This window comes from Heloderma suspectum, chromosome 4 (assembly GCF_057233095.1).
Source record: "Heloderma suspectum isolate Gila_16-S chromosome 4, 16-S_ref, whole genome shotgun sequence".
In the NCBI taxonomy this organism is placed as follows: domain Eukaryota; kingdom Metazoa; phylum Chordata; class Lepidosauria; order Squamata; family Helodermatidae; genus Heloderma; species Heloderma suspectum.
The window spans coordinates 218,037,501-218,049,643 of NC_139461.1; the positions used below are offsets into that span (position 1 = coordinate 218,037,501).

At 41.0% G+C, this 12,143-nt stretch overlaps 1 protein-coding gene across 2 annotated transcripts in view; it reads right to left on the reverse strand.

Moving 5' to 3' along the window:
• The window catches only part of CACHD1 (cache domain containing 1), a 175,967-nt gene that overhangs the window by 23,989 nt on the left and 139,835 nt on the right, over positions 1–12,143 (reverse strand). For both annotated transcript variants that reach the window (XM_084848253.1, XM_084848254.1), the window contains exons 13-16: positions 11,886–12,054; positions 6,760–6,902; positions 5,789–5,970; positions 4,320–4,430 (exon numbers count right to left, since the gene is read on the reverse strand). In XM_084848253.1, coding sequence (XP_084704379.1) covers positions 4,320–4,430; positions 5,789–5,970; positions 6,760–6,902; positions 11,886–12,054 — 605 coding nt within the window. The remainder of the gene's footprint in view (positions 1–4,319; positions 4,431–5,788; positions 5,971–6,759; positions 6,903–11,885; positions 12,055–12,143) is intronic.

The window sequence follows — 12,143 nt, forward strand, 5'->3', positions numbered from 1 at the left end:
GGGAGCTAGGAAAAAGAGTCAGGTGCAGTTAACTTAATGGAAATTCCCACTGAGAGAGGGCCATGCCCAAACATTAAAGATGACCCCTAACTTAGTATTCATTTCGCAACTAAGTCCAGGAGGCAAAGCAGTAACACTTAAAATGTGCTCTGCAATTTTTCCTGCATTCCTTGGCGGTATACTAAGAACTGGCATCTCTCTCTCTGGGAGCATCCAGCTTTTCAACATTCTTTGTACTCCTTCTATCCAGTTCTATTCAGACACATGAAAAGTCAAACACCAATTGTTCATAGTATTGTCTTTTGTCTCAAAATTTTATCTTTGCTAAAACATTCTCTTTATGAAAATACAGCAGTACCACTATGTCAGAATAGCAAGGGCACATAGAAATCAGTCACTTTTAAAAAAAAAAATCAGTGCTGGTCTTCATTAAAATATAGCAGTGTTAGATCAACTTTTAAACATTCTGAACTGTAAACATAAAAATAAAATAAATCCCTTGGCTCATCAGAGCCTGCAGGTCCCCTGAAGCACTGCATCAGTTACAGAAAAACAGAAGCCTTCTGCGGGTAGACACTGTTTAAAGGATCAGATTCCTTTCAGCTTCTGGGGAACTGCATGGCCTTCAGACCTTCTCCTTATTAAAATTCTTCACAGCTTTTCACTTATCCTACCATCATGAGAAAGGGAATATGAATTTCCTGTAAAGATGCTAAAATTCCAAGTAGCTGAAAGGTCATTTGTTCTATCGGATTTTTCTTCTAATTCCCATTTGAAAGCTTTGGTTTAAAATGAATATGGACACACAATAACCCACCATCTAGGTCAGAAAACTTGGATTTAGGCCTAAAATTACCTTACATTCAAGTGCTCCAACTTAACTGTGGATAAAATTATATTTTCTGAAAAGATCGTCTCATCAAACCTGTATTTCCTTTCATGTAATGGAGATTAAAGATTAAATGCTGGGATACAGCAGATATTCCACACTTCTTAATTGTTAGACATCCATGAAATCAGGGCCTTTGAGGCAAAGAAGTAGTGTTTGTATTTCATCATAGTGTAGTGTGTAAATAGTGTAAATTTGGTGTAACATCATACGCTCTGGTCCTAAGCTACCTAGATGAAACCAAGCAGTCTCCAAAACTGAAAATAAAGGTCACAAAGAAAAATTAGTATAGGCAGAAGCAGTATGTCATCAATGGACAAACACAGCTCCCAGAGGGACTACTCCATCTGTGACCGCTCAACCTTTGGGTTAAGCAGAAACCTTTACGACCTCTATTATGAGGCATGGTTGGGAAATGGAATTCATATCCACAGGGGTTTCAGACATAACAGATTGAATATACATTTTTGTTTCTTGATCTGCTATTGGTGGCATAGAGTCGCACCTGTTTAAGGACCAACCAGCATCTTTTTGAACTTGGCTGGCATGCCATGCCGTGCTCAGTTATAAACGTGTTGCTGTCCACTCCTATCCTCTTTTATAAAGAGGCTATTGACACATTCCATCAAGGATGTGGGATGGAGAGCATAACATCCAAAGACTCCGGGGAATGAACATCACAGGCTATTCTAAGGACTCCCTCTGGTGGTAAACATGCCTCTGAGATTTATCTCACTTCAGTTGTGCCTACTGCCTAAAGTAACAATACTGTGATGGTGGTGGTGGTGGTGGTGGTGATGATGATAAATTATTATTATCCTCCTCCTCATCCCACCTTTCCTCCAAGGAGCTCAAGGTCATGTACATGCCCACCATCATTTTATCCTCAGAACAGCCTTGCAGGGTTAAGCTTCAACATAATTGTCAATCTGTCCTTTTTGCATTTCATTTCCCTCCTGTCTCACTGCTTACGAGCCCCTCCATACACAGCCACACAACTTTGCATACATATGCCTGCCAACTTGGGTAAACGCTTCATGCATCCGATGAAGTGGACTCATAAAAACTTATGTCATAATAAATGTGTTAGTCTCTATTGTTTTTTCTGGGAGGTAAGTTAGGACACAGATAGTGAACTGGTCAGTGGGGCCCGCCACTGACCAGCACCAAGTAGGTCAAATGCAGCATCTCCACAGTAGAAATGCATAAGATGAGAAATAAATGACCAAGAACTGCAAAGATGAGAAATAAATGCTCACACGTTGTGTGGAACTGCCCTAATTTAATTCAGTGCGCCCTTAGCATTCCACTATTTGAACTGCATATTGTCAGTTTACCTATATGCCCTCTCACTCTACTGAGCAAATATGTCAATTATACAATTTTCTGCCCTCTCTTTTTTAACCCCTTCAACAATTAGGATTTTTTTTTTTTAAACAGAAGCTGGAAATACTTCCATTATCATGATAAATTCCTAGGCATCCAAAAAAATATAGTTGGGTCTGTACGCCTTAGCTGGGCACAGTCATGATAATTTAAACTAGAGAGAGACAGGCTGTATGGATATTTCATATGTGTTGTGTGTGTTAGACCTTAAAAGATGCAGAAGTAGCAAGAGCTGCTGTGAATAAATGATAACATCTTGCCTATACGCGGAGGACTGCTGATACCCCTATTTTGCTCTACAGCTCAAGACTACATATTGTTGCCTTAGCAACTGACACATCAAAGGGCCATAAAACACAGTCTTCAAGAGCCTATACTGGCATATTTTTACAACAGTGTTTGGAAGGGGAAAAGAATCTTCTCCCTTTCCTCAGCCATCTGGCACCATTTTTCCACCTGTACTATTCTGCTGCAACTATATATGAGAGCATTAAGGAAGAGTTCTCCCCAATGTGCTTGTAACTACGACACAAGAAACCTTACACAGGCAAAAGTAACACTTTCTTTGAAGGTTCTGGCTCAGGGCAGCAACCATGTGGGTTGGGTGGAAAGTTCGCACACAAACCCTCTACCTTCCTGGAGGCCAACAGTGCTGGTGTGGGAAGTATCCATGTGATATCCCAGCATTCCTCCAATGGGCTAAGGGTGGCATACATGGATGGGCTCCAGTTATGTGCCATCCAGATCTGTTGGACTACAACTCTCATCAGTGCCAGCCAGCATGGCCAGTAATTATGGGACCTGTAGTCCAAAACATGTGAAGGGCACCAGGTTGCCTACCCCTACCTCACAACTACCCTGGGTCTAGTCTAGGCTGAGAGAGAGAGAGAGAGAGAGAGATTTGCCCAAGGTCATCCAGTGCGCTTCACCACTGCATGGCAAGTCCAGCACTCTATTCACCATACCACACTGATGAGTCATCCAACCCATGTGGCTGCAATGTGGAACCCTGACCACATCGTAGTAGTAGGGCAACTGCTTAAATTAGATTCTGATTATTATAAGAACGCAAACTTGTACACATTTTCCCCATGCAGCTTAGAAGACTGTAAATACTAGTCAATAGTAAAAATATAGTATATCATATGATGGTGATGATTTATTTATTAGTCACAGACAAATAAGAATTTTGATAAAAAGAACAAATACAGCGAATTAAGAACAGCTAGATAAAAACAATAAAGTTTTCCAATAACTGAAAGAAGGCTGATGGCATTATAATTTGCCAGATTTGTCCTATTAACTTTTTTTTAAAGACAAGGACTATCATTGCTTTGCTCCAGATGTCTGGAATATTTCCGTTTCTATTAATGAAAGTAAAGAAGACTGACAGTAAGGGAGCCCACCATTCGGGGTTAGATTTTAAGAGATCTGGACTCATGGAATTAGGGGCTGGTGCTTTGCCAGATTTAAGTTGGGCAATCAGATCAAAAATTTCACTAGAGGTTAGAGGTTGCATTATGGAGCATTAAAGGATGGTTGAATATTATTGTGGGATTTCTCATGTCCCTCAACCTTCTCTCTTCAGAAAAGAAGCTCAGAGTCTATTTTATTTTCTCTTGAGTAAGCAGAACATTTAAACTCAGTATTCAAAAGTCAGATGCTCTGAAGGCCAATGGGGCCATAGGGTGGAACATAAATGCGAAGAAGAAGAAGAAGAAGAAGAAGAAGAAGAAGAAGAAGAGGTTTAAACAGTTAAATACATAAATACAATCAGAACACACAGCACCTCATTAACATCCATCTTCCATTATCTCTTCTACTAACATCTACCCTCACTATCTAGTCTTGCTATGTAAAGAAGGTAAGCTGCTACAAACTTTAATAGCCCATATTTTCAGATGCCATCATGTGGATGGATTTTTTTTCTTTTTAGTTCACTTGAACTATAGTACAATCTGCGGATTCTTACACAAAATACTGGCCAATCTTAGTTGTGGATCAAAGATCAAGACATTATGGTTGCTACCAAAAACAAATTTACCTTGAAGAATGAACTGTATGACTGATGGTAACCACATAGCCAGCTCCTCCAACATCTAAATACGGCCCGGTGAAAGTAATTAATCCTGGATTCGCCACTGCATGGAGGTACCTAACAGAAAGTAAAAGAAACATCTTTAATGTAATGAAGGAACTTTATGTGAAATGAATGTTGCAAAATAGATGCAAAACCTCTGTAACACAGAAAATTAATCTTGCATAAACCCATGCATATGCAAAACATGTAAAAAGTCTATTTAACTCACTTATGCATTTTGGGGTCCTACGTTCCTTTTTAAAACTGTTATAGATTTCAGAGGTTTTAAAGGACAACTTGCAGTTATTGTGTTTCGGATTTTGTATGTGTCAATAAGAATGTTATGGGGCCGCCTTGACTATATTTTCAAGTGGTGGGATAGAAATTCCAGAAATTAATAAAATGAATGTAGCTGGTGATGTATGCATCATTTGAGTGATTTTCCCCTGATGAACAGCTGCACCCAAACATATAGGACATTTATTGTTTAAACAAACCCTTCTGGCAGTATCTACAGCTTGTTTTTCTGTGATATTTCTTGCCACCACAGGGTTAGCCCTTCTGGGTTCCTTCCCCCACACCATTTTGAAATATTGTGTGAACATTCATCTAATTAAAATCAGGTTTGATATAGCAAGCTTCTTAAGATTCACTGTTATTGTGGGGAAAATGGAAATATTTCAACTATGGAAGAAAAGGGCAGCTGAGAAATTATTTTGTTTTTCCTGTACTTTGCTCTGCAAGCAGATTTAAAACAGAGAGGAAGAGGCAGTGCCAGTAGAATTGACAGAAGCGACTGACAGCATGAGTAGCTTGAGGGGGGAAATCCTGCATTTGCTTATATTCACTAGTTTCTGACATAATTTGCAGCCCCCACCTGGCTGGCTTAATTCAACTGAGCATATGGAATGGAATGCATTCAGGAGTTCCCTCATGTTTATTATCTCATTTACAGTGTATACAAAACATTTTCTTAAACCATGTTTGTGCATAATTAATAGACTTCTGTTAAATGAGCATAATCTTATGTGGAATTACAGTGCAAGAAAACTACAGAACAGGAAAACTGCTTCATGGAATAGTAAGAGGCAAGAATGCTACAAGAATCTGAAATTCATAATGAGGACCACATGAGATAAGCTCTGAAGGATTTTAACAAGCAACATGGATTTTAGTAACCATATGTAGATGTTTCCATTATTCACTGCTGCACAGAAGGGCAAGAAACAGAAGCTACCTTTTAAAAAGCGAGCACCCAATGCAATTTCAATCACAAATTTAAAATATTAAATGTATACTATTTAACTTGGAAATATTTCATCTGTCTGTTTTATCAACATCCTATAAATCGTGCACAAAATATTATCTCTTGCGCAATATTATAAACCTCAAAGGTTTTCTTAAACCTTTCATAATGTGATCCTAAAACTCACCATTGTCTCCTAGTGGGATCAAATGCTTTGTCCATGAGGGAACCAGGATAAATTCTGAGCACCCCATTGGGCGTTGCTATGTAACGGCGGACAATGTAACTGTTCAAGCTACTCATTTCCATTTGTGTCATCCATTCATCTGTGACGTGACTGGTAGCCATTACTTCATTTCTGACAGAGAACTGAAAAACAAAGACAGACCTAGCAGGGTTCCTTTAAGACTTGCCTGAAAAGATAATAAGCTGCTTGCAGGGTTTCCTAAAGACTCATCAGAGATAATCTAAACCCAATTACTTTTTAAAAATCTTCTCACACCAGATGGACCCAGCAAATTTCAAGAAATGAAAAAAAGAAGAAAAAAGAAGAAAAACTCTTATACTAATGAAATCTTGTTGCCATTATTTACACTATATAATGTTTTATTCTGGGTAGATCTAAATCTTGTCCGCAAATCTTTTCCCTATGCCTTTAAAAATGAAGAGTATTCTCTGTGCCTGGTGTTTGTAACACTGATCTGATCTTCATATTGTTCCCACACATGTCATCTTACAGGCCTTTCTTCCTAGGGAAAAGCTGTTATTTCCCTTAAACAGGGGGCCCCTAAACTGTTGGGAGGCCTCTTAAACTGTTCCACGGCAGAATCTTAAACTCACTTTGGAAGTCCATTTCAGAATCCAACTAGCTGAGACATTTTAAACATTCGTGCTTTATATGTGCCAAGTTCATTCTATACTTGTGTTGCTAAGTATTGGCACTGACAAACAAGCAAAACTTGCAACAAAGCCAGCTATTTAAACATAGCAAGAAACCAAGGGACCTAGTCAAAGACTCATCAGAAATCATCTAAACCCAGTTACTTCTTTAAAATCTTCTCATACCACATGGATCCAGCAAAAGTCAAGAAATGTCTAAGCAAGACTATCACAGTAGCAAGGAAGGTAAATGGGCAAGACAGAACAAAGAAAACATACCTTCAGCCCAGGGTTGGCAATGAGGCGTGTGTTGTCACTAAGATATGCTGTGTAGTGTTCCACCATCCTCTTGGTCTCATGTTGGCTCAGATGTTCGTATGGAGAAGAGAAACTACCAGCGGACAGCATTACTGTAGGGCTTTCTGGAAAGACAAGACATGTAAATATGGCATACCACAAAATATCAGCTGAACCCAGCCATACAAAAAGTCAGTTATCTAGCTATTGCAGTAACATACTAGAGCAACAAGAGAATATCATGAAAATGTGAGGATGTCTGTCCTTAAGAAATGTTTCTCCAACATCTATGTTGTAGTGCATGTGGCCACCAGGGGGTACTGTTGTAACAACCGTGCTCATTCTCTAGTTTTTTCCCCCATCCTCATTTTTAAGGGAGGGAAGGAACCTGAAATGTAGGGAGACAAACACCTGTTATGGTCAAGTATGCCACAGGGAAGTGGAGCTGTTGGCAGGTATTAAGGGGTGCAAGAAATGGTGATAAGGGCTTTAGCTACTGTAGCACGGTTCAGGGCCTCCTCAGACAACCAACCCGATTTGCAGCAGCCACAGCTGCCAGTCAGCCAATGAAGACTTCCATAACTCTCCACCCATGGTAAAGCAGCTGTGAGAAGCCACCTACATGGACAGGAGTCAACCTGAAGAGGAGAGGGCTTGTGGCTCAGTGGCATAAAAGTTTGCTTCATGTTTGCTTCAGGGTACCAAAAGCACCCTCTCCACAAGCTCATTCTTGGCTGGAGCCTGAAAGGCGGCATAAGCCAGCTGAGAAGTATAGCTGACATAGGCTGTAGCGGTTATGTGCAGAGGCCCTCAGGCATTTGATTATGTTAATTTTTCAGTGTATACCCCGTGGTTGATATGACTTGATGAAAGGAAAACACAACGATTGGGGATATTTCTTCCTCACATAATCTTTAAAGTATCCCAAATAAACAGCAATCATCACGATGATAAAACTATTTTCAACGATAGCTTTTAAACAAACTTTTTAACTATGTAATATAGATGGGTGAAACAAGAAGCTGATGAGACTCCCCTGCCTTGCTTTGTGATGTTCTGGTGCTGTTCCAAAGACCGTAAGAAAGGATCCATTATTTGGAGAGGAACCACATAGCAGTGGCTATATGGGGCTTTAAGGGAGAATATTCGTTTTTTTAACGGGCAACATGGAAGAGGGTGAGAAGTTGTTTGCGCAAGGAATTTAACCTGAATAAAAGTGTCAAAATATATTGTCAAAACCTTTTGATTAAGAATAATTGCTTATTGTTTCTATAAGTTTAATTTTCTATTTCAGCATAACCTGAGACAAACTTCTAAAATGGATGTGCCTAATTTTAATATATAAAACTATTTAGATTTTTTTAAAAAGTTAAGATGTTCCACTGAATTTAGAACTTTTATACAGTTTTTAGAGTCTCTGAACTTGCCAATTAAAAATATTTCAAAGTATATTCTCACCAGAGTTCTAACTTCTGGCTTCTTTCAGAGGGATTGATGGTATTAAATATTTATAGCTGGGAATAAAATCTGCATAATTCCAAAGTCAACAGGATATGGCATGACTGGCAAGAACTTCAATGTTTTCATGTTATTGCTAATGATTTATTTGACAGCCAGGAGAATCAAGCTCAGCTTTGAAAGTAGTATAACAACACAACTCATACCTAACAGAGCCTATTTTCTGAAAGGTAAATTATGCAACCACCTGCTTTCAGGGTATACTTATTTCACAAGATTTTTTCTCTTTTTTAAACCAAGCAGACAGTCTCAAGACACTCCACTTAGCAGCATTTAACCATGGTGTTGCCTGGCCCATTTCAGAAGATTCTTTCAGAAGGTTCAGGTGGAGAATAGCAAAAAGAAAACAGCACGCTGCAGTAGCAGTTAGGGACTGAAAGGGAGAAAAAGAAGGCTTTTGCTCTATTATCCATTAAGAGTACCCATGCCTATGCTGGACTGAGAGAAGTGTACTGAAAACAGAAGGTATAAGGAAGATTGTTAGACATGGAATTGGAAGAGTGAAAAATGCTTGCCAAGTTAAAATGCTCAGCTTGAGGGTCTCTTTAGTGTCATTTTCACTTCTCCTGTTGTTGAAAAGAACCTTCATTTTCGTGTGTGCTTTCAACTACAGTCTAGAAAATTTTTCTATTCTTCACCCAAGTCCTAGATATGTAAGACACAAGTGTGCAAAGATCCCCAAAGGTGGCTTTTTAGCTCCTGGACCATGCAATCTCTAAGCTAGCTCACAGGGCACATGCTGAGCAGTTCTTGATCCTTGGGAGTTCAGCTGTGCAATCCCTGAATTTCTCGGAGCAAGCTTGGAGACAAGGCCAGCCCTCCTATCAGGGTGAATCCCCTGTCTCAGGTGGTAGAGTGGGAGGAGCAGCAAATTGTGCATCCCCCCTTCAAGAAAGGCCCACCAGTGTCTCTAGCAGGTGCTTCAAAGAGGCCTACCAGCCACCCTCCCACCATGGTATTTGCCACAGACGGAGAGTGGGACCAGCAGGGCTCTCCAGAGCAGCCACTTGCTTGGCAACACTAATGACTGATCTGGAGAGCCCCACCAGTCCTATTCTCCTGCTGTGGCAAATAACACAGTGAGAGAGCAGCCAGCGGTACTCTCCAGTAAAGCCACCCATCCTCTATTTTGCTCTGAAGATCCCCTCAAATCTTTGGGGATCTTCAGAGCAAACCAGAGGACAGGGGACTGCTCTTAGCACCTGCCCTCTGACTTGTGCTCAGAAACCTCTCAGTGTATGCCAGAGGGTGAGTGGGCTCTCTGGAGAGCCATGTTAGCTGGAGGAAGCAGTCGGTGCAGTTCTTCAGAGAGTTGGCCAAGCCCAAATGCCTGGCTCTGAGGGGGTCCATCCTCAGAGCCAGGCATTGTGGAAGGGGTGTCCCAGGAGATCGCCCGCAGTCCAGTCCAGAGGGTAAGCAACAGCAAGGGGTGGGGTGAGGCAATGTCAAGAAGGGGTGAGGGTGCGGATAAGGAGGGGCAAACATGGCAACGTGGCTGTGCTTTCCTGCTGATGCTGCTTGGGACGCTCTTCCAAGCAGACTGAGCTATAACTTTGACAGTTTCCAGTCATGCAAGTTCCCCCCTGCCCCAGCCCATGCAACAGGTAATAGCCCTGCACTAGCACGTGCATGCAGTGCTCTGTGTGAGCATGGATTAGTGTCCAGGAAAAAAAGGAAAGGTTCCCCCCGTGCAAGCACCAAGTCGTTGCTGACTCCTAGAGGGACGCTGCTTTCGCTGGTGTTTTCCTGGCAGACTATAGCAGGGTGGTTTGCCATTGCCTTCCCCAGTCGTGACTACCTTTCCCCCAGCAAGCTGCGTCCTCATTTTACTGACCTCGGAAGGATGAAAGGCTGAGTCGACCTGAGCCGGCTACCTGGGACCCAGCTTCTGCTGGGATCGAACTCAGGTCGTGGGGAGTTTCACTTGCAATACTGCCGCCTACCACTCTGCGCCACACGAGGCTCTTTAGTGTCCAGGACTTGGACAAAAAAACTGGGGATGAGTTTTGATTTTCATACAACAAAAGATGATCCTGCACATACAATTTCTGTCACAAAAATAGACAGCTTAGGTCTACTCAAGATATGCACGGTAATGAATGTCTTAGAAGTTATTTATATAAATGATAATGGTTGGATGAGTGCAAAAAAGAGATAATGAAGAGCAATTGCTCTCAACTGCTGCTGAAGTGAGGGACAATGGTTTAAGCTAAAGCAGTATAATTTCTGTTAAATGACACAATGGAACATGATGATTTAGGGAAGCTGGGATCACCTTCTGCTCAAGCCAATATGAGCTCAGTTCAGAGAGGTTTGGGCTGATGATGATCCTTCTTGTTCAGAGTACAACCTGACAGGACTTCAGAAGTTAGCACTCTTGAATAATTGTGTTTCTGATAACTTTTCATAGCTATTTTAACTTACAGCACGTGAAGAAACTGAGGTAAAACTTTAACTGTTATTTTTTCTTGCAACCACTGAGAGTCTGAATGGGGGAATAAAATTTTATTTTTTAACAATAAAAGAAAAATGTATGCTTTTTACTCAAGGCTTGTGCCTGAGGAGCGTTACATTGTAAATACAGTGTGCTGGCAAACTGGCAGGTGAAAATGAAGCCAGATTCTGTCTTTTTATGTGGGAGGGTAGAATTGAAATTGGTGCCATTTGACTGGGGAATAACTGAACAGTCTAAAGATTCCCATTGGTCCAAAGTTTATACAGAGATGGGGTGACGGAATGTTGACTATCCTAAAGCTGATTGGCTGGAGTTTCTGACTGAAGTGAATATAAGGAGTTGTGGAGAGGCATGTGGGAGAGAGTCTGTCATGGAGAGTCTGATGTAGGAGTCTGAGAGGAGAATTTGCCTGAGGAAAAGTCGTCAGGAGGTGTCTTCATGAGAGGCTGCGGAATCTGAAGAAGACATCAGCCAGAAAGAAGAGCATTTACAAGACCAGGAGGCCAGAATGAGAGCTTGTGAGGAAGAAGGTGGAGAAGATCTGCAAGTAAGGAGATGAAGACTCCTGGAGCAGCCTTCGGAGGAAAGAGCTGAACCTGACTGTCAGCTGGTGGTGGTGGTGGTCTGAGCAGCTGCTGGACCAAACTGAAGACTTCAGAAGCCTGGTGAACAGCCTTGAAGTTTCCAGGTGGAAGTCAAACTGACCAGAGAGAAGACTGCCTTTCAAGCCCTCATCATTAGGCCTGTGAGTTAACTGGTGTGGTGCTAGACAGGGGAATTAGCTTAAGTTTGGCTAGGGATAGGAACTGGTGTTTCTAACACCTGATTGGTAGTAAAAGTAACTGTATAAAAGTAGTAACAACATTCTTAAAATAATATTTCTTGTTTTCTTTTTAATAAAATACTACATAGTTTTATTTACCTTCTTGGTACCTCTGATCTATTTTGTCTCACGCCTGATGACCTTAGGGAAAATAAAGCGATTTTACTTTAAATAAAGGGATGTAGTTTAACCGTGGCAGTGAAAGTGAAGGGAGGGAGGGATTGCCCTAGCGTAGACAGCCCCACTGCAAGAACAGGTTCTCCACACAGCGATGTATGGGTGAATGGATAAATTTCAGAAGAATTGCTTTACCTAAGGTTGCCAGCTGTTTGAAATGCAGACAAGCATTGGGCTGACCCAAAAGATCCAGTCGATGATAAAGTAGCTTGCTACTGGGTACCGTGTTAAGGTTTTTAAGATGTCTCACAGGTATTTCTGGTTGTATCACAACAATACACAAAATGAAGGATGTATCTTGAACCTAAAAAGATCAAACAGGCTAATAAGGAAAACATTCCCATTAAAAACAAAGCAAATCTGAAAATTTTGTACTGTTTTCTTTGATTCACC